The sequence below is a fragment of the Musa acuminata genome, chromosome BXJ2-11 (genome assembly GCF_036884655.1).
Source record: "Musa acuminata AAA Group cultivar baxijiao chromosome BXJ2-11, Cavendish_Baxijiao_AAA, whole genome shotgun sequence".
Lineage (NCBI taxonomy): Eukaryota > Viridiplantae > Streptophyta > Magnoliopsida > Zingiberales > Musaceae > Musa > Musa acuminata.
In genome coordinates this window covers 5,387,926-5,414,885 of record NC_088348.1, presented here as the reverse complement: position 1 = coordinate 5,414,885, position 26,960 = coordinate 5,387,926, and the positions used below count along the sequence as shown (strand labels likewise).

The following is a 26,960-nucleotide window of genomic DNA, read 5'->3' as shown; positions in this document are numbered from 1 at the left end:
ACCAATCTTCGCACGACGACGAACATCTTTTTGGGAATCGGGGATTTTTGTTTTCTTGTTCTTCCGCTGCGCATATGATGTCGCCCCCAATGATTTCCCAACAGCTTGCACATGATGCGTCTACGTAGACATCAAGGCACCTAATGTATTCTAATATATCTTTCCTCATAATACGTGATGTGTTTGAGCCAAAGACAAGCATTAGGCATATAATAAATATATTGTCATTATGTAAAGCATTTCCTCATACCATAATAATACGATCATTTATAAGTATCAAAACATTCGACGTGTCATAATTGAGCAAAAACATCTCCTTGCGTATGTGTTCAAACATCTAAAACTAAAGTATCAAAGAGCTCAATGCATCTTTTCGCTTATTTATTCAGAGTATAAATATTAAATATACTTATGAGTAGAAATAATTATGTGTCATAATTCGATGCATTGCAAGAATTAATTGATCCCATAATCTATTCGGCTAACAATGAGCTGCTCGAGTCTAGTTTAGCAGGTTACCAATCATTCACCATTTACTTTGGTATTATATATACTAAGCCATTATATTATACAGTGATACATATATACTACTATCAAGTTAATATTTTATATATATATAATATCAAATAAAAATTTAAAATAAAAATAATAATATGATCGATGCTTTGACTACGATGACAAAGATTAGCGATTGTGTGTCATAATGTAAGAGCAGCAATCTAACGATACAGGTGTGGTGTCGGTGAGCGATGCAACAGAGACGACGATCGAGAGGTGTAGGAGCGATAGTGGTCAAGCGATGCAAGTGGAGTGAGTGCGTTGGGCGAGCGACGAGCAAATATGTTGGAAGGTGGAAAGAAAGAGAAATTGATTAAGGCGAGAAGTGAATATAAATTTAATAATTTAAAAATAATAAAATTATATATTTTTTTATTTGTGTATATATATTTTTATATGACATTAAGTGTGATTTTTTAATATAATATATAATTAACCTCAAAGGATAAACGAACTCAAAAGGAAAAAATAAAAATAACCCTCGATTGACTCCGAATAGACTATCGACTTCAACAATCAAAATTAATCTACGCAGACATTTACTCTTGTACAGTGCAACTCGCCATGTAGGAGGAACTAACTTGGGACATTGCGGTATAAATGGAGCGAGGAGGTAAGGGGGGGGGGACACCATCAACCAGCGAATCCAGCAGCTAGAGGCGGAAATGGGCATCCGAGAGATGGAGATCTCGGGCCACAAGGTCATCATCCACGAGCGCGACGACTCCAGCGACCCCTCCACCGGCCGCGCCCTCACCGGCTCCTGGCTCTGGGACGCCGCCATCCACCTCGCCGAGTGGATGGCCGCCGACGGAGGCCCCCACCTTGCCGGCGCCACCGTCCTCGAGCTCGGCGCCGGGACGGGCCTCCCGGGCCTCCTCGCCGCCGCCATGGGCGCGGCCCGCGTGGTGCTCACCGACGTCGCCCAGCTCCTCCCGGGCCTCCGAGCCAGCGCGGAGGCCAACGGGTTGGGGAGCCGCGTGGAGGTGCGCGAGCTGCGGTGGGGCTCGGGCGAGCAAGCGGTGGCGGAGGCCGACGTGGTGCTGATGTCGGACGTGTTCTACGACCCGGAGGAGATGGGAGGGCTGGCCAGCGCGATGAGGGCGGCGTGGGGGGAGAGCACGACGGGGTGGGCGGCGAGCGAGGTGAGGCCCGGCGTCGGGGAGTGCTTGGAGGCGCTGAGGCGGGAGGGGTTCGAGGTGGTGGAGGTGGAAGAGAGGGTGCGGCCGTTGTTGCGGGCGGAGGGAGAGACTTCGGTGTTCGCCGTGTATCGCGTCAGGCGCGCCTAAGCAAACAAAGCATGGGGAATCGCGTTCCTCCACATAAATTCCTCCTCCATTTTGCATTGCAAATTAAGAGAAAATTAGCTACTTTGCGTCGTAATCAAAGAAAAATCAAACTACTATTTTTAACCACAAGACCATAAAATCAACTAACTTATGCTGGTAATAAATATATCGAATTATGTTTTTTGATGAAACGATGAAGATGGTAATATATCATTAATCCATTAGTTTCCCATGAAGTTTCTTAGAGAATTACATGAGATTTCTGAAGGCAAACTTGAAAGCTCCACCCAAAGCCCTCACATGACATACTTATTATAGACCTTAATTATAGATTTAACTATAGTCAAGTATAATCTAAACACTTGTTAAGCAAAAGACAAACAAGCAAAGTTGAGGTACGAATCTCTCACCAAACCTCCTTTGCTCTTTTTTTTTATGTTGTGTGTCTGTATCTGTGTAATATAATAATAATGCCTTTTATACCTGCCGACATATTTATTCTATGCGGTATCTAATTTTGTCCCATTGATGAAAACACAGCTATTTATTTGTCTGTATTTTTGGGTGATTATTTGATATTATTGTTTGAAAACATTTTATAGTGTGTGTGATATGAGATCATGAGAAATATCGAGAATAGTGATATAGTCGGGTTCATGCCGTTTGGGCGTGTCACCAAATCCAGAATGCCAGAAGACACCCACCAGCTGAGATATCTCTATTTGCTTTGTTGGGATATGTCACTCCATTGGCGTGATGGTGTACAGCTATCTCGCTTTGTCAGTTCGCGGAGAGTTGTTGGCGTTGCCTGAGCGCAGGTCCCCCACAACCCCAGAATAAGATGATGCCCGGTGCATGTTGGCCTTTGTTTGAAGCAGACAGCACCTTATTCTTGTTTGGTAAACAGATTGCAGCGGAGCACTCGAGCTTTGTTTAATGCCGCAGTCAACACTGGCAGAGGTGAAGGGATGCAGAGTGTAAGCAAGGATCTCTCGAATGCCATTGATGTTTTCTCGACTGGAAGAGGACAGAGACCACCTTTGGCTGACGTAAAATGGCAATTATGCCATTCCAGGCATAGCTGCTCGAGTACTCTCACATTTGTATGTGCTTCATGCAGTAGATGTGAGCATATAAAGTTCAGGTACAAAGGCTTCATGTCATGCTTCATTCAGGTTGCATGATTCCACAGACAAGGCGTGCAGAATGAGTCGAATAGAACTTAGCCAGCTATAAACTAATTGATATCTTCACACACACACACAAAAATAAAAACATTGCCTCATATCTCAAACTTTCAACATTTAATGAATAAATTTGACCAAATACCTTAACCTTTGGTAAATGAACCAGCGATATTTCAGGTAGCCTTGATAAATGAACCAGAAATATCCTTATGTAATCCTTCACACAGACACACACACACACACACACACACACACACACATATATATATATATATATATATATATATAGATAGAGAGAGAGAGAGAGAGAGAGAGAGAGAGAGGAATAAGAAAAAATGGTTTACACCATTGAACACTATGGAATCAACTAAAAGAAACAACACAGCCTAAAACTAGTATTTCAGTATACCGTATAATGTTGTGGCAAAGCCAATTGAACATGTTTATCAAAAAAGGTAGCTGCTGAGATGAGATCAACAAGGCAACCCCACAAATGCCTCAAAATATGATAATTATGTTCAGCAAACAAAATTGTTCCGATTTTTCAGTCAGCATATACCAACAGCATTATCCAGAGGAGTTCGCCACTAGGGAGGGAATCTAAAGAGTAGCAATGTGATCGGGTAATGAATTGCAAACAAAAGAACAACTGCATTAGCAAAGGGAATTTTAGTAGGAGAGATATGATACAAACAGCATCATTATAAACGAGTGAACCTTTTCTTGCTAAGTAAACAATTGAAATATGATGAGAATTGAATCATTATTGAAAGCTGTACAGAAATATAGATGACCTAGAATCTGGTGGAAAAATTGCATGAAGTAATTGAGGCATTCATATTAAGAACATAAGAACCTAGAGGGGTCAAAAGAGAATATCCTGTTGGGTGAAAACATATCAGCTGAAGATAATAAAAAAAATTAAAGATGATGCAGACTTGAAGCAGAGTGACTACAGCTTCTGGGTGAAGAAATTTTGTGTCTAAATCAGAACATAAATTCATAGGAAACAGAATATTGTACCTTGTAACTTACTGGAAATGACCTAAGAGTCCTGTGATTCTGATTGGTTGCCAACAATTCGAGACATAAGCTTTGAGATTTCCAAGATAGCATTGTGGACCTCCTCATCATCTGGCTCTGCTTGCATAGACCATGGAGGTGATTGTGAACCCAATCTGCTCATACCAGTGGCCTTCTTCACCTTTCTAGATGTCACTAATGCTCTCTCCAAGTCAGGCTGTCTCAATGGTCTTGGTCCCTGACAAAAGCAATTAAAGATATCATGTGAATGATACACATCTTATGTAACATTAGAAACTGATTACAATTTCAACATTGGCTATAATCTTTTTGATCTCCAACAATTATTCTGGATCAACCAGTTCTATAAAGCACCTAACACTATAAAGATGTAGCAATATTGTCCAGAATCCAAAATTTTTTTCCCAGGAAAAACTCCAATCACGGTTTCTTATATGAATATCATAAAATTCAATAGGTAATAACCACAGATAGGGATGTTCAAATCAGTTCAAACCAAACCGTTAAGGGCCGAACTAAACCATTTATTTATATTCAGTTCAGTTAAAATAAGATAGTGCGAACCGAAACCAATTCGGATCTACCTAACCGAACCGATTCAAAACCGGTTAATCCAATTCCGTTAACCAGCTTATAATTTCAAGTAATTTTTTAAAAAAAATAAATTTCAGATGAGTTGATTCAATTCAATTAAATCGAACCGGAATCTTGGTCTAATTAGATGACAAAACAATATTTGTGAAAGTGAGCCTACGTTATTTGTAAAATTAGGCAATTGGGCTGGTTTGATTAATCGGTTTGAACCGGTTAAGAGCTTAGGGCAGTGATCTCAACCGGATTGATATCTTTTTAAGTTAAAAATTGGTTCAGTTCGGTTTGAACCGGTTAATCGAACCAAAAAGGGGCACCCTCGAACCAGAACGGTTTATAGCCTTCAAAACCGAATCATTTGTGAACTAGTTCAATTTTTCGATTCGATTTGAACTCCCCTAACCATAGAACATGATGATATACATCAAGGTTCGTCGTACCGTAGTGTACCATCCAGTACAGGTGATACATACTAGTCCAATAGAAGATCGGTATGGGCGATACATACCAGTCTATCGGTACATCTCATCGTACCATGTGTTAGTATATCGGCACACATTGTACCGACGACCAGTCGATACACCGGTGCGGACCGAAAAAGCGAACCATGATATACATAACCCTATATGGGAGAACATAGTAACAAAAGATGCACCTTAGAATAAAATGAGTTACTCAAGCAAGTTGCACCAAGGACCACTAGTGCACCAACAAGGAGAGTGGGTCAATTCAAATTCAAGACCTCAAAAAGAGAAGAGGAAGACAAATAAAGGTTGCAACCAGCATGGATAACACTGTGAACATAGCCTTCGTTAGAACCATAATGGCCTAAAGATCCATGTTTAGAACAGTGACTTGGGCGGAATGGGTTACATCAAGAGATAAAACGAACTCAACATGATCCAGCATTTATATTTTTCTTTCCTAACACTTGCAATCTTGAGTTGGGTTATTGTTGCATGTAATGAAGATACAGTTGTTAAAACTTATAACTACCTACAAAAAAGGATTCCTGTTGGGCTGAGGTCAAGATGGTTTATTGTTTGACTTAGACGACTTAGAGTCAGGTTGGAAATTCCCAATCCCGACCATTCCCAGATCAGGTTTAATTTCTGCCAGGTTTGGGGTTGATACCCTGTCCAAGTTGATCAAATTGTAAATGGCTCCTGGTAAACATACATAAAAAGAACATGAGAAATATTAGGCTAAGTTTATGAAGATTTGAATCTGGGTTATCTAAATCATTTTACAATAAAAAATAGCTAGATTGATATATAAATGCAGTATACTCACACTGGATGCTTTTCCATTCCTTTCGTCATTCAGCAGCTCCCTGAGAGGAAAATAGGCTGCTTGTTTGCACAGCTCAAGTATATCTGAACCACTAAAACCTTCACATAAGGTTGCTATGTAGTCATAATCAATGTTTTCTTCCACATTTTCACCCTTTAAGATCACCTTTAGTATCTTGGCTCTCTCACTTCGGTCAGGCATGCCAATTTCAAAGGTCTGGGTAAAGCGCCTGAGTATTGCCTCATCTAGTTCTGATGGGCGATTTGTAGCAGCAAGAACCATCACACGAGCATTCACTGTAAAATTGATGCACAATAGTTTTAATATGAATGTCTGGAAACTGATGTAGACACAAACGGAAGTCTGATACATCTTTTACTTGTAGCAACTGAAACAATAAATTAATAAACAGAAGAATGGAATAAAAAACCATTTTCTTGCAGTAATATCAAAATATGAAATAGTACGTGCAGAAATCATATTTAGTATAGTACAGCATCCTTACTTTTTAAATAAGAACCCTTCTGCACTCCTATTCATCACTTCTTTTTTAGACAAAGTACCACTAGGTGTTGGTTACATTTAAAAGCCTGTTTAAGTGAGTTTAGGCAATGCAAGCTGGGAAAAGAGGGTAGTTTATCCTTGAGCCTGGAAAAAGAAAAATATGATCTTAAAAGTTTGGTCTTGAGCCTGAAAAGAGCATGAGATTATTATTAACTCCAAGAAAAATTGTCCAATCTGAGGATGACATGGACCTTTGATGCTATTCGCTCACTTTAACTTGTATCCATTGTTGGCAAAACATTTAGCAACAGATACAACCTTCCTATATGAAATAATCAACAATGATAAATGGATATAATAGAGGGATAGAAACTCCATCTCATTAGACTTTCTTAATTAGTGATAACAGAAGATCAGAATGACGGGAACATGGCGCTGTCTTCTTTCAAGATCCAACCTTATGACAATGAGAACCACAACTTTAACACACATGATAATTATCTTTGCTTCACTGAGGGATAGCAGAGAACATAGACAATTAAAGATACTCTTATCTCAATGGACTTTGTCAATTGATGACAATAAAAAAAATTTCGACAATGGGAATACTATGATTTCTTCTGTCACGCTCCAACCTCATGACAATGAGAGTCATTTAACACAGATGATATCAACATCTACCTGTGAGTACATAGAGTTGTATAAAGAAAGCCCTCTCACGGGTGTGGATCACCAATAATCTTTTATAAGTATTATTTACATATCAGAAAGAAAATAAGATGCTTCTGACTTCAAATAGGAACCTAAGCATGTGTTTTGTTTGGTAAAGACTGATCAAGAATAGCTTTCAGGGACAATTGTTATACAGGTTTCATTTTGCAGCAGACCCAAGATAGTGAAAAACAGCAATCCAAAATTTTAGAAAGAAATATCAACTTATTGTTTTCTGATGTCTTTGCTCAAAGGATAAGAAAAGCTTTTTCAGTTTTCCTAAGTCTTCTTCATCAAACCTTCAGAAAAAGAGTAGCTTTTAGCATTTATTGCATTCCACAAATAAGGAAAGGGAATCAAAATCATTTTGCTTATCCTAAAATAAAAAAAACATAAGATTTATTTCTCAGGGCATCTTTTATCTTGTGATCAACCAGGCGCTAAGTTAAAAAAATCAACTATTGTTCCATGAAGCAAGTACAAAATAATATAGAGTTTTCAACCACATTCTTTGCTAGCAGAAGAGTTCTCTACTGCTCTTTTACACACAAAAAAAAACTATACTCAATAAATGTCTGAATCAAATTCAATTAGCAGATGTGTGTGCAGACTCTCCATTAACATATAATTATTATTTTCTGTAGTATCACAAAATTACTACTAATAAACCTGACAAACATCATACAAACTAGAAACATATAGCTACATTCACCAGAACAACAATAAAAAAAAATCAAGAGAAAATTCAGTACCATATGCCAACAACCTGGGAACCACCACACAAATTAGATTCTTATAAAAACATATAGCTACATGCAGCAGAATAACAAAAAATCATTCATAAGAAGAAGCACGTCATGTACATGCTCATTCAACAATGCACACTCACATTTGCTAGAAGGCTGTATTGATAGCATAAAGGGCCTTCTTGCCCTTGGGTTGGATATCATAAAAGAAGAAAGCATATTAGGTGTATGACAAACCAAAACTGGAAACAGATTTTGCTGATTAAGAGCAAGCCACATAAGCAAGGAAATATGGCATACATCCAGACAATAAAGAGAGCCAAGAAAATGGAATACTCACAATCAGTTGTGAAACCATCCCACAAAGACATGAACTCAGTTTTCATGTTAGTCATGGCTTCATGATCTGTATTACGGCGCTGACCCAAGAAACTATCCACCTCATCAATAAAAATGATAGCAGGTTGTAGCTTATAAGCAAGGCTAAAGACAGCAGCCACTGCAACGGAACAAGTGAGATATTATGCAAAATGCTTCTAGACAACAAAAAAATAAAAGTAACTGACACGTATGGTGATATACAGCAAAATTTTAAAACATGATAGCATGTGTAGCAAATGCCTAATTTCAGCATGATACATAGTGACAACAAATCCTAGTTCCAAATTAAAAGAATTTTCGAGTTCCTTCATCCAATGAATATCTCAATGGTACCAACTTTTCACAAGAAGATCACACAATAGAATGACATGAACAACCTCAAAGAGCAGGTTTTCTGTTTTCCAGACATGTTAAGAATAGCATTACCTGAAATACTTTGTGCACTACCAATTATAAATATGGAACTTGTTTTCATAGTATCTATTTATAAAGCTCTCGTTATATTTATAAGTTTCAAGACAATAATTCACAAAGGTCAACTAAAGAAGACACCTCTACATCAATAATGAAATTGATATATTTATAGGTTATCAAGCACACAAGCAACAGGAGAAAAAAAATTCTTTTAAACTGTTACTTATTTTGTCAAAGCCTTTATCAGCTATGGTAGACGACACCTTCATAAAACTCTTGTTATTTGCACAAGTTTTAAGACAATAATTCACAAGGGTCAACGAAAGAAGACACCTCAAATTCAATAATGAGAATGATATATTTATAGGTCATCAAGCACACAAGCAACAGGAAAAACAAAAATCTTTGAAAGAATTACTTATATTGAATCATTATAAATAATATCTTCAAAAGATTTTATCCGTCTATAAACATCCAAACTCCAAAGAAGCTTGAACATTTTTGCAATTCACATCAAGAAATGAGAGGCCTTTAATCTTCATTCTTTATAGGCTCACTTCAGATGGTGACCATATTAGCATAGCACTTATGGACTCTTCTTACCTATCAGAAAGAAGAAATCAATTACTCACTTGAACAAATTAGTGCAACAATTTGTGTCTCACCAATACTAAACCATAAAAAAAAAATTGCCTCTTTGATAATAGAAATAGCAGATATCATCTCAACCCTATTCTAACAATGAATTTAAACATATGATATGACAAGAATTTGAATAAGGTCAATTACCTTGAACATACTTACATTTCATTTTAAATTAAATGAAACAAAAGAAAAATAACAATAATTTTCTTGAACATGAAGAAAAGCAAGTAGTTTAGTAATCGTAACAACTGAGTATACTAATAAATCTATGAAAATAAGCAAAATTAGCCCTCTGTTATGTATCATAAAAACAAACTTACCAAGTTTTTGAGCATCCCCAAACCATTTACTCATCAAATTCGAGATTCTCACATTAATAAAAACTGCCCCAGACTCTTTCGCTAAGGCCTTTGCGAGCATTGTCTTTCCTGTTCCTGGTGGCCCATACAGTAGGACACCTTTTTGAGGACTAAGAAGCTTTCCATGTGAAAACAATTCAGGTCTACGTAGGGGGAGAATGACTAGCTCAAACAAAGCTTGCTTCACATGCTCCAAACCCCCAATAGACTCAAATTCAACATCAATGTGATCAGGGTTTATAACATCGCAAGCTATTACATCCTGCAAATGCATTTACACATTATCATTAAGACATTGTTGAGTTACCTACAAATTGATTCCAAACAAAATGTAGAATTAAAAAATCATGTCCAAAAGCAAAAATCTTTACCAAAAAATGAAGGTTACCCATATCCGTAAAACAAATTTAGAAGATGGGGGATGTCACCAAGTATATTATTATCTTCATCTATAAACTTAAATTTTACATACCTTGTACCATCCCAGAGCATAGTGCTTACAGTGTTTAACAAGACAATTTCACACTATATCTGAGGGAGAATGAAACTTTGCATACAAGACTGCATCACACCAAAAAAAAAAAAAACAAATTTTGGAAATCCTGAAGAAACTAAATCTGGAAGATGAAATTTACATGATAGTGTGAGTATATTTTGCTGGTATCTGACTATAGTAAATTATGATATATGTGATACCAATATTAATCTAACTATTTGAAATGTAGAATCACACTGATTTTTCCAAGAGCTAATATATGATTTGCCATGCTAAGATATGACTTCAGACATGACACAACCATGCTGATCACATAGATGAATCCTGCTGTGTCATGCCCATGTGCCTTATGCAATAGATGGTAACTAGCACAGCTGCATATGTATGCAGCTCTATGAGGTGCGCGTAGTTCTCCAGTACATGCAATTTGACTGCATAACTTAATGCTGTGTGCCATCAATTTGATACATGTTTGTTAACAAGCTCAAATCTTACTAGAAACAACCAAGGAAAGGTCAGGAAGGGAAACCGATCTAACAAAATCCTCAATTGCCATAGGTAGGAATTAATGCAGGACAGATTGATTGCCTCAAAGGCAAAAATCATGGCACAGATTTGATTGCCATAACTTGGGATGATGCTTTGTGACAACATTTCTCATTTTTCATCAAGGGCCACATTAGAATGTTCAGGAGATACCAAGCACTTAAATAAAAAAAAATCAAAAAAAATAAGACATCTTCGAACTTGCACCGAGTTAGACTCTATACATCATTATTTGGTAAATGCCTAGGAATCAACAAAGACAAGAAGGGAAGAAACATAACCACTCTATAATTAGCTCTCATGAGCTATGGATTATGCTACACAGTAATAAATTCAGAAGTACAAATATAATCCGGTCAAAGAAATTATGTAACAATGTTTATATGCATAACAAGAGTACTGCTTCACGCTAAGCAAAAGTAGAAAAGACCGACCGGAGGATAAAGAGAAACAGGATGCTGTCAGTCCGTGCTCAAATGAAGTGATCTTGTGTACAATATGTGATCAATTCCATTTCCAAGTCAAATTGAGATCAACCTAACTAAAATCAAACAATAACTTAGCTTAACCAAAAAAGCTCTAGGATGTCATGGGTCCCTTACTAACCCTGGCCATGTATTTTCTTAGAAACTTTTCAAGGTAATCAATGCCTTATCTGAAACCACATGAAAATTGCGTACATACTCTAATACATAAAAAAGGCTTTGAGAAAGGAAGCTACAACCATGATATCTATGAGATGTATTAACCAATTTAAAACTTTGAGCCTATTGCAGTGTGTTAACTATGGAAGTCCACGAAAGGCAAGATAGTTCATATTTATCTATAATTGATGAATGACTATGCAATGTTTGCTAGTACTTTATGTAAGTTATAGCATCAATAATATTAGTTTTTAGTTAAATTAATCCCTTGGGAGGTTTGTCTTCCATGAAACAGAGAAGTGCTTGTAGGAGGCATAGTTCTAACGAAGCAATGCCAACACTAAATCAGGGCTAATACAAAACTAAGCTGCAAAAGTGTTACAAAGCTAAATATTCTGTACTTTATGGAGTTTCATAAATAAAAAAGACTGCAGAGTTTAATCTCTTTGTTTCAACCTTGACCTACGGGTTAATCATAATAAAAGACCATATTTATAAACATCATGGAACATGGTGTCATCATTAGAAAAAACAGGGATTGGCCAGATAAGAAGAACATCAAAGCAGGGATGTCAAGTTACTGTACATTATCGATCACGGGAACAACAATTATTGATCAAACATGTATCAATGGAATGTGTCAACATGCATACACTATTCGTCAAATAATTAACAGAAGACAGACTGAATTAGAAATGGAGTACTCAAAATCATCTTGTTGGAACCCAATTCAATATAAAACCTAGGAGAAAAAAGGGATCGCAGACAAATTTCAATATCAGCTACTCAGAATAAAAACAAATTGGAAATTGTCTCCCCCAAAACAAACCCTAGGCATCACTATGTCACTTAACTGCATTCAATAATACACGGAAACCTGCATCCGGAGACCTAAAACCCAGAACGCCATAGAAAGAACTGACCGTGAGGGGTCACGGGGCATGTAGAAATCAAGAAGAAGAGGAAAGGAGAAAGGGAGGCGAGATGAAGACCTCGTACTGGTTGGTCTGAACGAGGGGCCGTCCCAGGCGCTTGGCGATCTCCTTCTTGTTTTCGAGGGCTTTCTTGCTTGCGGCGCGGTTGGGGTCGAGCTGGCGCAGCCCGGCGAAGAGGACGAGGCAGCTCAGCGCAGCGCTCGCTGCGTACAGCACCAGTTCCTGCAGGAACCTCGACTCCGATGGTCTCATGTCCCTCCCTCCCTCCTCTTTCTCTTCCGCCCTCTCCCGAGAATCCGTTCGCAAGCCCTACACCTCCGGTTTAACCTCTTTGCTGCTGCCCTTTTCAGTCCCCTCATGACATAGTTACATATAATATACACATTAATTATATATATATATATATATATATATATATATATATATATATATATATATATATATATATATATATATCTTTTTTGGCTTGTCAACCAAGCAACGAATTTGAGGCGTATGCGACACCCGAAGAAGAAAGATCGACGCAATCGATTAATCGGAAGCCCATCCATTGTCCAGCCGGAAGAGAATATTATATTATATTATATTATATTATATTATATTATGGATGAATTTTCCAAAAAAAAAAACTTAATTTTGATTATTATTATTTTTACAGAACATTTCTACTATAAAAAAAAATATTCAGACAGCACCTTCAACAACTAAGAGATTCATTTCCTATCCCAAATACTACCCTTTGGATCATCGGTTCATTAAATGATTCGATATTGGTTCAGTTTGCCCATCTGATTCATTGGTGTTAACATTGATAAGATAACATGCCTTCTCTCTCTCTCTCTCTCTCTCTTTTGTTTTTGTGTCTCTCTTCTAAATCTACTTGAAAACACAATAAACAAGTCAAATAAAATTAAAACAAACTAAAAACCAATTGATGATTCAAATAGATATTTATAATAGTTTTTGAAAAAAATCACCCAAATAAAAATAAATAAATTGACTTGTTACAATATTTTGATCACCACAATAAAGATACTATAAGTCTTATAAGAAAATACTATAAATGATCTAAATAAATTCTTAACCTTAACCAAACTAACTATAAGCCTACAAAATATAATATTGTAATAATGTATGAGCAATACCAAACATAATATAATGTCATAATATTTTTTTAATAATATTTATACTATTTTTAACATATTAATAAAACACTATAAATGTCATTGAAAAATAATACACGAGTCAAGCACTATAACAGTTTAAAAATTTTAAAGTGCATTTTGAGTATTTTCAAATTAAAAATATTACTAGGAAAAAAATAAAAAAGGGAGTAATTCCCAAAATATGAATATTGTTTTAGAAAAATAATATTTTATTATAGTTTGGTAAATACGTGGTGAGGAATTGATTTCAAACGTTGGGCATGACCATCATGGATAGTAAGAAGGGAAAAAATTAATTTTAGGTACTTCAATAATGAAAATTCCACATCATGTGTGTGACTCATACATCAACATATAAAACTGGGATATTTTATCTATAATTTCATTAAATGACATCATGGTAATGAAAATTTCATATGTCTAAGGGCACTTTCCAACAATCACATCCAGAAATGATGCATTCGAAACGTACATGTGTGAGAAATAATTGGATACACCATTGAAATTGGGGAATTGAAGTTTCAGATGGCAAAGACACCAAAATGTTGCATTAATACCCAAAAGTTACATGTTAAGATCTCTACATTATAACATGCACAACTAAATAGAATGGCTATCCTGTTCAATGGGATTAATGGCTATGATATAGGAAGATAGAGAAACCTTAATCAGAAAGAATTAATGAAGAGATGGGAAACCTATCTGACCTGGCACAATAGCTAAGAGCTGACTATGATATTGATCATATAAAATAAAGGCCACTCAACTGGTTGTAGGAAATGCACTCCTCAGTCCTTTCAGTCCCATAGCAGAATTCAATGAGGAAAAACACATCTAGGAAGATGCTTCATGTAATCTTAAGGATCTACATTACTTTAGCTCAGAGGAAAAAGTTTTCACATTGCAAAACCATAAACAAAATGTCAGGAAAAGAACCTGCTATCTGAAATTTTCTCCAGTGAGATTTTCAAGGAGACAACCAATCAGAAATCAAACAATATCAAAACTGAACGTTTTAAAATCAATATCAGATGTTGTATATGGATCATTCTGAAGTTTTACTACCAAAATCCAACAAAACAAAGGTAAATTAGATAAAGACATGAGAGATTACATCAGAAAAGTGAAGTGCACCGGCCAACCTGAGAGAAAGAGAGCTTCAATATTTTGTTTTTCCATCAAATTACTGGACTCATGTTTATATATATATAATCAACCCTAAACAAAAATGGAAATAAGAAAAAATAATGGAACAGAGGTGGTGGGAAGGCAACCTGTCCGTACGGATGCCAAAACTCAACGCTGGCGAGGAACAGGTGTGCATCGAACCCGTTTTCTACTTCTGTTGGTTTTTATTTTCCAAACTGAACTCCTATGGCTCACAACTTCTGATTTAACAATGTGGCATCCCGCATAAGTCTTGCGCCACCTACAACATCTTATAACACAGTTTGCTTGAAATAATCTAATCTCAAATGTAAGTCAACTAAACTCGTTCTAATTTCTAAAAAACCTAAGAGCTGAAAAACACTACTCCTAAAGTGAAGACTTCAAGGATCAAATCTGACGCCAAGTTATTTCCTGCTACAGATCTGAATATCCAAAGCAATCCATCAGTCACTTCCAATGCACATTGCTAATTCTCGAACTATGATAAAAAGCTTACTTTCCCAGGATAAGGACCAAGAGTACATCTAGAACTGTCAGGTGGAGAAATGCCAGAGACCTTCCTGACTTAGATAGTTGTTCTTAATATCAAGTCATCCAGATATCTCTCTGACACATACTGAATGTGGACATTGCACCGTCCATCCTGCTTAGGGTTGAATGTGTTTGTCTTGACTGTGGATAGCATTTCTATCAAATAACAGGGCATATAACCATAGTGCATAAAACTGTTTTTTAAATCTTGTCCATCTGAAGAAGCAAAGAGCAGTAATTTTTTACAATATTCTTTTCCCTGAATTCACCCCAAGCGAATAGGCTTGGGACAGAGTTGCCTAGGCAATTCAGGCCTTGGCAACGAGTTCAGGAGATACCAAATTCAGCTGGAGAAGGGAAGAGAGAGAAAGAAAGAGAGATGAGAATGTTGACAAGGAGAAGAGAGGAGAGGAGAGGAGAGAAGAGAACCAAGATGTAGAGAAGGGAAAAGAGAGAGAAAGTAGAGAGAAGAGACTTGAGAGGATAAAGACAACAATTTTTACTCCAAGATCATTCTGTTATGAATTACATTAAAAAAGCCTCTATTTATAGGCTCAAGTAACATTCTAATATAACTTAGACCTAACTCCATCAAGTAATTACTTCTAATACCAACACAACCTATATTTCCAACTAATCAAACACAAGTTCCAAAATTACAATCAACAGTTCAAACCATGGATTCAAATCTCAACCATACTGGTCAGTACATTCAGTTTTTTACAAGTCCAACGATTGAATGATTTGTGGATTGGGCAATTTCGCCCAGTTTGATCCATATCAGACATATCGCTGGTAAATTCATGACGGCAGGTTTACCAGTCGTAAACTTAGTGGTACAAATGCCCATGACCTATACTCATCCTACCTCTCCATTTATTTTTTAATTTCTTAATTTTCTTCTCTTTTTCTTCTTTTTCTTCTGTCTCACAAGTCACAAGACATGTCATCACCTCCCAAGTGCCATCACTCCTCATTCTCTACATGTTCCATCTCCTTTTGCACGGGAATGTCCTAAAGCTTGCTCACTCTACATTGTAACTGTTAGTGTAAACACCTTTTTTTTAGTTAGTATAAACACCTTTTTTTCTTAGCCGTGACCCGGGAGGTCGTCTCGGCTCGTTCGGGGGTCCGAATGGCGGGGATCTTCCTGGGGCGGTACTCGTCTCCACCGGGGTGGTCGGGTGCGGCCTCGGACTCGGGGCGATGCGGCGACTCTTCCCGAGCGGGGATCGCCGGCACGTCCCGGGCGGGAGATCTCGGCTTGATACCTGCACAATGGTCGGGTTCGCTCGACCCGACCCCTCCGACGATCAAGTTAGAGAGATGCGATGGCGGTTGTTCGGGAAATTCAGCCTTACCTTTCCCTTCTGGCTTGAGGACGTTTATAGGGGAACCCGGCATTCTCAGCTGCGCCATCCCGTCGGTCGGGGCCGTATCTCTGATGGCGTCCGACATCGCTGAAGACGTTGCGTATGGGAGCGGGGGATCGCAGGGTATGGGCGAGCTTCAACCGCTACCCACTTCTGTCTCGTCCTACTGTGCTGGGTCAACTGAAGGGGCTGCGGGCTCAGTGAGGCTAACGTCCGGACGCAGACTGTTGCCCTCGTTGCTCTCCCTGGGGCGCCGCGCCTGTCCACGTGCGGGGGAAGTCGCCGGGGGTGGGGTTTACCATTTTTTGCCATATCATATCCCCCCCCCAAAGGAAGCCATGACTCGGCATCGGACGGTGGGGATTCGAGGCATGGCTTTTGATCGGTAAGCGACGGTTCTTTTCGTGGGTCGCGACTGGGACTCATGTTCGGGGCGAGCAGGCCACGCTGCGTAGGTGCTTTGGTCGGGGAGCACGTCTCGGGCGGGCTGGCCGCGCCGAGGAGGTGGTCTCGGGAGACATGCGGCCGAGGAGCACGTCTCGGGCGGGCTGACCGCGCCGAGGAGGTGGTCTCGGGGAGCATGCGGCCGAGGAGGTGGTCTCAGGGAGCATGCGGCCGAGGAGCACGTCTCGGGCGGGCTGGCCGCGCCGAGGAGGTGGTCTCGGGAAACATGTGGCCGAGGAGCACGTCTCGGGCGGGCTGGCCGCGCCGAGGAGGTGGTCTCGGGGAGAATGTGGCCGAGGAGCACGTCTCGGGCGGGCTGGCCGCGCTGAGGAGGTGGTCTCGGGGAGCATGTGGCCGAGGAGCACGTCTCGGGCGGGCTGGCCGCGCCGAGGAGGTGGTCTCGGGAAACATGTGGCCGAGGAGCACGTCTCGGGCGGGCTGGCCGCGCCGAGGAGGTGGTCTCGGGAAACATGTGGCCGAGGAGCACGTCTCGGGCGGGCTGGCCGCGCCGAGGAGGTGGTCTCGGGAAACATGTGGCCGAGGAGCACGTCTCGGGCGGGCTGGCCGCGCCGAGGAGGTGGTCTCGGGGAGAATGTGGCCGAGGAGCACGTCTCGGGCGGGCTGGCCGCGCCGAGGAGGTGGTCTCGGGGAGCATGTGGCCGAGGAGCACGTCTCGGGCGGGCTGGCCGCGCCGAGGAGGTGGTCTCGGGAAACATGTGGCCGAGGAGCACGTCTCGGGCGGGCTGGCCGCGCCGAGGAGGTGGTCTCGGGAAACATGTGGCCGAGGAGCACGTCTCGGGCGGGCTGGCCGCGCCGAGGAGGTGGTCTCGGGAAACATGTGGCCGAGGAGCACGTCTCGGGCGGGCTGGCCGCGCCGAGGAGGTGGTCTCGGGAAACATGTGGCCGAGGAGCACGTCTCGGGCGGGCTGGCCGCGCCGAGGAGGTGGTCTCGGGGAGCATGCGGCCGAGGAGCACGTCTCGGGCGGGCTGGCCGCGCCGAGGAGGTGGTCTCGGGGAGCATGCGGCCGAGGAGCACGTCTCGGGCGGGCTGGCCGCGCCGAGGAGGTGGTCTCGGGGAGCATGCGGCCGAGGAGCACGTCTCGGGCGGGTTGGCCGCGCCGAGGAGGTGGTCTCGGGAAACATGCGGCCGAGGAGCACGTCTCGGGCGGGCTGGCCGCGCCGAGGAGGTGGTCTCGGGGAGCATGCGGCCGAGGATCACGTCTCGGGCGGGCTGGCCGCGCCGAGGAGGTGGTCTCGGTAAACATGTGGCCGAGGAGCACGTCTCGGGCGGGCTGGCCGCGCCGAGGAGGTGGTCTCGGGAAACGTGAGGCAAGATCGTCGTTCTTTTTTAGGCGTTGAGAAGTCGTAGTGGCCGTTCTCCACGTCGTTTCTTGCAGTGGCTTTGGGTCCGCATTTATGATGGGGTGTCCGTTGGTCTTCCCTGATGCGAGCGGGTGTGCGGATGAGCTGTCGGCCGCTAGGGGGAGACGAAGGGACGTCTCTTTCGGCGGGTTTTTCCTTACATAAATGGCGTATCCTGCCCGTTTTTTGACTTCTGCTGCTGAGTCTTGGGCCTCGTCGTTTCTCTCTGCCATCGCTCCTTCTCCTCTCCCACGCTACCATCCCACAGTCGCTCCCTCGTCGTCTCTCTTGTTCGTTCCAAAAGCCGGTAAGGAATGTCCTTCTTGCCTGTCTCTTCGCCTTCGTCCCTCGACAGAGTCCAGGAGAGCATGCCTCCGTCTTCCCCGGACGAGGAGGCGACGCGAGCCCTTGAGGCGCTAATGTGGCCGCACGACCTCGACTCGGTGGTGAGCGGGTCGTCGCTGGAAAAGCTCCGGGAGCGTTATTACATCCCGGAGGAGTTTGTTCTGGTTGCCCCTGATCCGGGGCAACGGTCATACGACCCGATCCCCCGAGGTTTTGCGCTGACCCAAGATGCCCTAGAGGCTGGGTTGCGCCTTCCCCTTCACCCCCTTATTGTTTCCTGCCTATCTCTCTGGCGGATTTCGCCTTCCCAGGTGACGCCTAACTCATGGCGGTACCTAGTAGCGTTCTTGGGGGAGTGTTATTATGCTAACATCACCCCTACCCGAAACCTCTTTCTTTCATGTTTTCGCCTTCTCAAGGGGCCGGGGGGCTATTTCGTGTCGGCCCGGGCTGGCTTTCGCGTCGGGGGAGCCCCTTCGAGTAATAAAGGGTGGAAGGGGCGATTTTTTTACATCAGTTGGCCGAGGGATTGGGGCTTCGGGGTTCGGTGGGCGGTGAGGGTGATAGATAACACCGTCCCGGATTTGAACGACGAGGAGTGTCGGGATTTGAAGAGGCTTCGGGCAATCCTTCCCGGCTCTCAGGCCATCCGAGCTATGACCGAGGAGTGGCTAGCCGAGGCGGGTCTTAGCCCGGCTTTCGGGGGTATGTTTATAGAGGGTGTTCTCCACGTTTTATTTGTTTCCACAGTTTGTGACGGTTTCGCTTGTCTTTTTCGCAGGAATAAAGCTCCTGTCCCTCCGTGGTGGTCGCTCTTCGTCGGCTTCTTCCCCGCGCCAGTCCGCTGCTTCCCCTCCGCGTTCCCCAGCCGACCCGGTGCCCGGTTCGGCGGGTGCCCCATTGGAGATCCCTGCGGGACGTCCGTCCAAGAAGGCGAGGACGACGGGTCCGGGGAAAACCAAGGCGGGGACCGCTCCTCCAACAGTCGTGGGTGCCAAGCGGACCACTCGGGAGGAGGGGCCTTCCCGATTTGAAGGGCCTAGCCAGGGGGCGGCCGGGAAAAGGGCGAACCTGCCCACGGTGGATGATCTGTGCGGGCTACGCGCGGGAGCCGACGAGCCCCTATGGGCAGCGGTGATGGGCGAGCTTCCGACAGGGGAGGCTTCCGACCCGCTGGTCGCCCGATGGAAGGGGCTGTCCCGAGGGGACCGGGTATGGGCCGGGGGAGATCCCTCGGCCGCCTTCCTTCGAGGCGTGCTCCACCCCGACCTAGCTCGGGACCTGTACACTCTGCCCTCGGAGACCATGCTCAGCAAGGCGGGGAGGTTCCTGACGTTGGTAAGCATTTCGCTAACTCCGGGTATCCCTGCGACTGTGCGCTGACCCTTATTTTCTTGTGGCAGGGCCTCCATTATTCGACGGCGCTGATGGACCGAGTGCGCGACGCTGGCCAGATAATCTGGGACTTCAGCGAGCGCAACTCCGAGTTGTGTCGTCAGCTAGAGGAGATTCGCGCTGGGTCTGGCCCCGAGGCGGTAGCGGCTGCGGAAAAACGCGCGACCTGTTCCGAGGAAGAAGTGGCGCGTTTACGAGCAGAGCTCGAGCGGTCGGGCGATTCGGTCAAGGAGCTCCAGGAGTTCCTTCGTTTGGATCGGGCCGAGCTCCGCCAGTCGAAGTCAGAGGCGCTTGGTCTCTCCAAGAGGGCGGAGAAGGCCGAGGCCGAAGCCCGCGCTGCTTCCGAGGCGTTGGCTGAGGAGGTTCGCCTCCGCCCGTCGAAGGACAAGGGGGCGATCGAAGCCTACAAGAAGTCCGAGAACTTTGAGCTCGGACTGACCCGAATGGGGCGAGTATCCTACGAGTATGGATACAGGATCGCCCTGGGTCGCTTCGGTTCGTGCCCTCCCGGCTCCGAGGTGGAAAGGGATCCGTTCGCCTCTCACCCCGTGGACCTGGAGGTGGATATGCCGGAGGACGTGCCGTTCGACGACCGCCCGAAGACTCCGGGTGAGGAGTGAGGGTCGTTTTTTGTATGTCGGGTCGAGGGTGTGAGGGTTTTGTGCATGGGTTTTGGCTTCTGTATCCCCTCCTTTTTAATAAGATGATCTTTTCCTCCGATCTTCTGTGTTTGCGTGTTGTCTATTTCTTCAGACGAAATATTTCCTAAGGTTCTGTATGTTCCAAGTCCGGGGCACGGGGTCGCCATCCATTGTTGCGAGCCTGAATGTCCCCGGTCGGGATACTCCGATGACCCGATAGGGTCCCTCCCACTTTGGGGCCAGTTTCCCCCTTACTTGGGTGGGGTGGCTGACCTCGATTTTGCGCAGGACCAAGTCCTCTAACTTTATCGACCGGGGTCGCACGTTCCGGTTGTAGACCCTCGCTACGGCTCTTTTGTAAGAAAGGGCTTTCTGGTGTGCGTCGGCCCGTCTTTCCTCGAGCAGGTCCAGGTTTGATCGGAGCCCTTCGCCCGAGGCTTCTTCGCTGTAGTCTGCCGTCCGCGGAGTCGGGACGGCTACCTCGGGTGGTAACACGGCCTCGGTCCCGAACGTGAGGCTATAGGGAGACTCCCCGGTCGGGGTCTTGGGGGTAGTGCGAAGCGCCCACAGGACGCTCGGGAGCTCGTCGATCCAAGCCGATCGGGTAGCGGATACCCTTCTCTTGAGTCCATCGACGATGGCCCGATTGGTTACTTCAGCTAGCCCATTCGCCTGGGGGTAAGCCACCGAGCTGAACCTCAGTTGAATCTTGTGCTTGGCGCAAAACTCTTGGAATTTCCTGCCGGCGAACTGCGGTCCATTGTCGGCGACGATGGACTGGGGCAGGCCGAAACGGGTTATGAGGTTTCTCCATACGAACCTTTTCACTTGCGACTCCGTGATGGTCGCTAGGGGCTCGGCTTCGACCCATCTGGTAAAGTAGTCCACTCCCACGATGATGTACTTCCGCTGGCCGGAGGCGGGCGGGAGAGGCCCGAGTATGTCCAGTCCCCATTACGCGAATGGCCAGGCACAGTCGACGGGGGTGAACAGGACCGCCGGCCGTCGGGTGGTACGGGCGTGCTCCTGGCACAAGCTGCATCGCCGCACGAGAGCTTTTGCGTCCTGGCGCATGGTCGGCCAGTAGTACCCCTGTCGGAGTACCTTGTGAGCCAGGGCTCGCTCGCCTATGTGTTCCCCGCAAGCCCCTTCGTGCATGTCGGACAGAACCGTCCAGGCTTCGCTCGGCTCCAGGCAGCGCAACAGGGGGCGCGAGAAAGACCGTTTGTACAGCCGTCCTCCTTCCTCGGTGTACCACGCCTGCGTTCGACGCAAGCGCCGAGCTGTAGTTGTATCGTCGGGCAGGGTCCCGTCCTGCTTGAAGCGTAACATCTCCTGTACCCAAGTGGCCGGCGCGCCGTGAGCGACGGTGGCGACGACCTCTATGGCTCGGCGGGGGAGTTCTTCGGTCTCGGGTCGAGCCCAGGGGGACGGGCCGGACGCCAGTTTAGCCAGGGTGTCGGCTCGCTGGTTCTCGCTCCTGGGAACATTCGACAGTTCAAAATGGGCGAACTTGGCGACCAGGCTTCTTACCTGCGCTAGGTATTTCGCCATAGTCGGGTCCCGGGCCTCGTATTCGCCATCGAGCTGCCTAGCCACCAGCTGCGAGTCGGTGATGACGCGTATGTCGGTCACCTGCATTTCCAGTGCCAACTGGAGCCCCGCCAGGAGAGCCTCGTATTCTGCCTCGTTGTTGGTGGCTCTGAACCCGAAGCGGAAGGAGCGCTCGATCGAGCGGCCGTCAGGTGTTGTCAGTACCAGACCCGCGCCGGCGCCTTTCGCGTTGGCCGAGCCATCTACGTGGAGGGTCCAGGTATCGCGCAGCGGCTCGAGTTCTTCGCCGGTATTCGGCGTCAGCTCCGCAATGAAGTCTGCCACAGCTTGGGCTTTGATTGCGGTCCGAGGTATGTATTGTATGTCGTGCTCGCCGAGCTCCACTGCCCATTTGAGGAGACGCCCTGCAACATCGAATTTGGACAGGACAAGCCGAAGCGGCTGATCGGTTATTACCTCTATCGGGTGGGCCTGGAAGTAGGGGCGGAGTTTCCGCGCCGACAGGACGAGCGCCAGCGCCAGCTTTTCGATCGGCGGGTAGCGTTCTTCTGGCCCGCTCAGCATGTGGCTGACGTAGTAGACCGGTAGTTGGTCGCCGGAAATTTCTTTGACTAGAACCGAGCTGACCGCGTGCCGAGAGACGGCAAGGTAGAGACTCAGCTTCTCCCCTGGGGAGACCGAAGCGAGTCGAGGGAGGCTGGCCAGGTGTAGCTTCATCTGCTCGAAGGCCGTCTCGCACTCCGCCGTCCATTGGAAGTTCTTCGGATCCTTCAGGGCCCGGAAAAAAGAGTGGCAGCGATCTCCCGATCGGGAGAGGAAACGCGATAAAGCGACTAGCCTCCCGTTGAGGCGCTGCAGGTCTCTGATCGTCCGAGGAGGCCGCATGTCAATGATGGCCTGTATCTTTTCCGGGTTGGCGTCAATCCCTCTTTCGTGTACGATGAATCCGAGGAATTTTCCCGAGGTCACACCGAAGGCGCACTTGGTGGGGTTGAGGCGCAGGCCGAACCTCCGCAGAGTGTCGAATGTTTCCGCCAGGTCGGAGGGATGAGCCTCCGCCGTTCGGCTCTTTACGATCATGTCGTCGACATATACCTCCATGTTTCGTCCGATCTGGTGGGCGAACATCTTGTTCACCGTCCTCTGGTAGGTTGCCCCGGCGTTTTTTAACCCGAACGGCATAACTTTGTAAAAATATATCCCTTGCTCGGTGAGGAAGGCTGTATGTTTTTGATCTTCGGGTGCCATCCTGATCTGGTTGTACCCGGAGAAGGCGTCCATAAACGAGAGTCGGGCGTGGCCGGCCGTGGCGTCGACCAGCTGGTCGATCTTTGGCAGGGGGTAGCAATCTTTTGGGCAAGCATTGTTGAGACTGGTGTAGTCAACGCACATCCGCCAGCTTCCATTAGGTTTTTTGACAAGGACTACATTGGAGAGCCACTGTGGGTACCTTGCCTCTTCTATGAAACCGGCCGCCAGAAGCCGGTTTACTTCTTCTCGGATGGCCAGTTGCCGATCCGGGGCCTGCCGCCTGGGCCTCTGTTTCACCGGCCGGGCGTCGGACGAGATGTTCAGGTGGTGCAGCGCGACTTCTGGGTGGACTCCTGTTAGGTCGGCTGGCGTCCAAGCGAAGATGTCGACGTTGACTCGCAGAAGGCCGACGAGCTGTTGTCGTTCCTTTTCGGGGAGTCCCAACCCGATTTTGACTGTTTGATCGGGCCTTCCTTCGACCAGTGGCAAGTCGACAGTGGCTTCCTTTGGCTCGGGGCGGGGGGTTGGTTTTTTTCCCTCCCGGGGGTCTTCCAGCGGGGATTGGATCCTTGCTCTCTTGTTTAATGACACAGCGGTCAAGTAGCAGCGCCTGGACTCCCAGGAGTTCCCCGCCACTTCCCCGACCCCATCGTGGGTCGGGAACTTGATGGTTTGATAGTAAGTTGAGATGACGGCTCGGGTCTTGTTGAGGGTTGGCCGTCCTAGGATGGCGTTGTATGCTGTGGGGAGGTCGACTACCAGAAAGGAGGTCATCACAGTTTTCGCCTTCGGGAAGGCTCCCAGGGTCAGGGGCAGGGTGATGACCCCTAGTGACGAGATTGAGGCGCCGGTGAACCCCGTGAGTGTTGAGCATACCGGCTTCATGCTCTCCTTTACCGGGCCGAGCTTTTGGAAGGCGTCCCAGTAAAGTATATCGGCCGAGCTCCCAGTGTCGACCATGATTCTTCTCACTTGCGCGTTGGCGATTCTGGCTGATATCACCAGTGCGTCATCATGCTCGGCCAGTTCAGATCCCTCGGTCGGGAAGGTGACTTCGGGACCTTTTTCGGGTTTGGAATCCTCTGCCCGGGAGGCCCTGGCGTATGCCCTTCCGCCCGCCGTGGAACTCCCTCCGGACGCCGGCCCGCCGGTTATGACATCTATGTGTCGCTCGATGGGGCCCTCCGGGCGTGGCGAGAGCTCCTTGTCTGGTCGGAGGTATGAACCGAGGTGTCCTCGGCGGATAAGCTCCTCAATTTGCCTTTTTAATTCCCGACACTCCTCGGTGTCGTGACCGGGCTGTCGGTGGAAACGGCAGTATTTGGAGCGGTCCGCGAGCTCGCGCGGACTCCTCATCGGGTAGGGGTCTTTGAGAAGGCCTTTCTCCTTAATATGGAGAAATATCTCGGTCCGAGAGGAGTTCAGGCCCGGAAGAGGGGACCTAGGTACCGCATCGTTGAGGCCACCGGCCCTGCGTCGGGAGGTGGCGGGCTGTTGCTGTTGGGACTGCTCTGGCTTGACCCTTTTGCGCTCGTCACGCTTCCCGACCATCCATGCCTCGGCAGCGATGTACTGGTTCGCACGCTGCAGCATTTCGGGTACCGAAGTAGGGGGTCGCTCCACCAGAGACCAAAAGAATCGGGTAGGGCGCAGGCCCATCATGAATGCCTGCATCATCAAAGAAGGGTGAGCATCAGATAGCCCGCGGATTTGTGTGGTGAAGCGGTTCACAAAGTGAGAAAGGGGCTCATCCTCCCTCTGGTTGAGCCCCAGGAGCATCGCCACCGACGGTTTCGGCTTGGCATGAGCCAGGAAGTTAAGCTCAAAGTCCCTGGCCAGCTGGTCGAAAGAGGCGATGGTCGCGGTCTTCAGATTGCTGTACCACGCTCGGGCTGGGCCCCGCAGGGTCGTCGGGAACGCCCTGCACATCAGGGCATCGGACGTCCCGTATAGCGCCATTTGGGCGCGGAAAGCAGCCACGTGGTCCGCCGGATCGGTGGCACCTTCATAAGCATCTAGTGACGGGAGCCGAAAATGCGGCGGGATGGCCTGCTCTTGAATCTCGGGGATGAAGGGGGACCCCTGGTGTAGTTCGGCCCCCGGGTCTCCCCCGGTCCGGCGAACCTCGCGCTGCACCTCGTCCAGCCGGCGACCTACGAGGCGTAGCTGGGCCCACAGTTCCTCCGCTGAGCCTGAAAGTGGGGCTACGGGCGTCGGGTGCGCCGCTGGTTCCTCCGCTCCTCGGCTCCCGAGTCGGGTCGATCGGCGCGGAGGGGAAATGGGAGACTCGGGGAGCGGTGCGGCGTTTTGAGCGCCGGCGGGCCGTTGCCGCGGTGGGGGTAAGGTTGAGTGTGAAGACGTCGGGGGAGAGACCAGCGGGATGATGGTCTGCATTACTCCCGTAAGGGCCCGAACCTGGTGCGTGAGGTCGTAGAGGGCTTCGGGTGGCACGGGTGACGAGCCACCGGGATTGGCGACGGGAGGCGATAGGCCCGGATCGTTGAATAATCGCCAATAGCGCTCCGAGGTCGCGGCGGGGCGCTCGTCCCGAATTCCCTCCTGTTGGGGGTGCTCCTCCATCGCGTCGGTCGTGTGCGACCGGATGGCTGGGGGTTCGTCGGAGTGAGCCTGCGGATCGCTTGACATTCGGACCGGCCCTTCCTCTAGCGCCATTATGTTAGTGTAAACACCTTTTTTTTAGTTAGTATAAACACCTTTTTTTCTTAGCCGTGACCCGGGAGGTCGTCTCGGCTCGTTCGGGGGTCCGAATGGCGGGGATCTTCCTGGGGCGGTACTCGTCTCCACCGGGGTGGTCGGGTGCGGCCTCGGACTCGGGGCGATGCGGCGACTCTTCCCGAGCGGGGATCGCCGGCACGTCCCGGGCGGGAGATCTCGGCTTGATACCTGCACAATGGTCGGGTTCGCTCGACCCGACCCCTCCGACGATCAAGTTAGAGAGATGCGATGGCGGTTGTTCGGGAAATTCAGCCTTACCTTTCCCTTCTGGCTTGAGAACGTTTATAGGGGAACCCGGCATTCTCAGCTGCGCCATCCCGTCGGTCGGGGCCGTATCTCTGATGGCGTCCGACATCGCTGAAGACGTTGCGTATGGGAGCGGGGGATCGCAGGGTATGGGCGAGCTTCAACCGCTACCCACTTCTGTCTCGTCCTACTGTGCTGGGTCAACTGAAGGGGCTGCGGGCTCAGTGAGGCTAACGTCCGGACGCAGACTGTTGCCCTCGTTGCTCTCCCTGGGGCGCCGCGCCTGTCCACGTGCGGGGGAAGTCGTCGGGGGTGGGGTTTACCATTTTTTGCCATATCAGTAACCACTCAGGACCTAACTAGTACTGATTAGCCTACATACTATACGGTAACAATACAAGTA

General features: G+C 46.8%; 2 protein-coding genes across 5 annotated transcripts; one reads left to right on the top strand and one right to left on the bottom strand.

Moving 5' to 3' along the window:
* Positions 1 to 1,182: 1,182 nt before the first annotated feature.
* Positions 1,183 to 2,584, top strand: LOC135627835 (uncharacterized). Its single transcript, XM_065134194.1, has one exon. It carries the CDS (start codon positions 1,224 to 1,226, stop codon positions 1,845 to 1,847), a length of 624 nt encoding a protein of 207 aa, XP_064990266.1. The 5' UTR covers positions 1,183 to 1,223; the 3' UTR covers positions 1,848 to 2,584.
* Positions 2,585 to 3,402: 818 nt separating this feature from the next.
* Positions 3,403 to 12,683, bottom strand: LOC135627834 (uncharacterized). 4 transcript variants are annotated; one of them, XM_065134190.1, is made up of 6 exons: positions 12,401 to 12,683; positions 9,684 to 9,984; positions 8,264 to 8,422; positions 5,963 to 6,258; positions 4,058 to 4,295; positions 3,403 to 3,683 (listed from the first exon to the last, which is right to left on the bottom strand). In XM_065134190.1, the coding sequence occupies exons 1-5, from the start codon at positions 12,593 to 12,595 to the stop codon at positions 4,080 to 4,082; spliced, it is 1,167 nt and encodes a 388-aa protein (XP_064990262.1). In that variant the 5' UTR covers positions 12,596 to 12,683; the 3' UTR covers positions 3,403 to 3,683; positions 4,058 to 4,079. The 4 variants fall into 4 exon arrangements, with proteins under 4 accessions (XP_064990262.1, XP_064990263.1, XP_064990264.1 ...); XM_065134191.1 differs by having other exon boundaries at positions 3,403 to 3,634; XM_065134192.1 differs by having other exon boundaries at positions 4,070 to 4,295.
* Between the last annotated feature and the right edge of the window lie 14,277 nt (positions 12,684 to 26,960).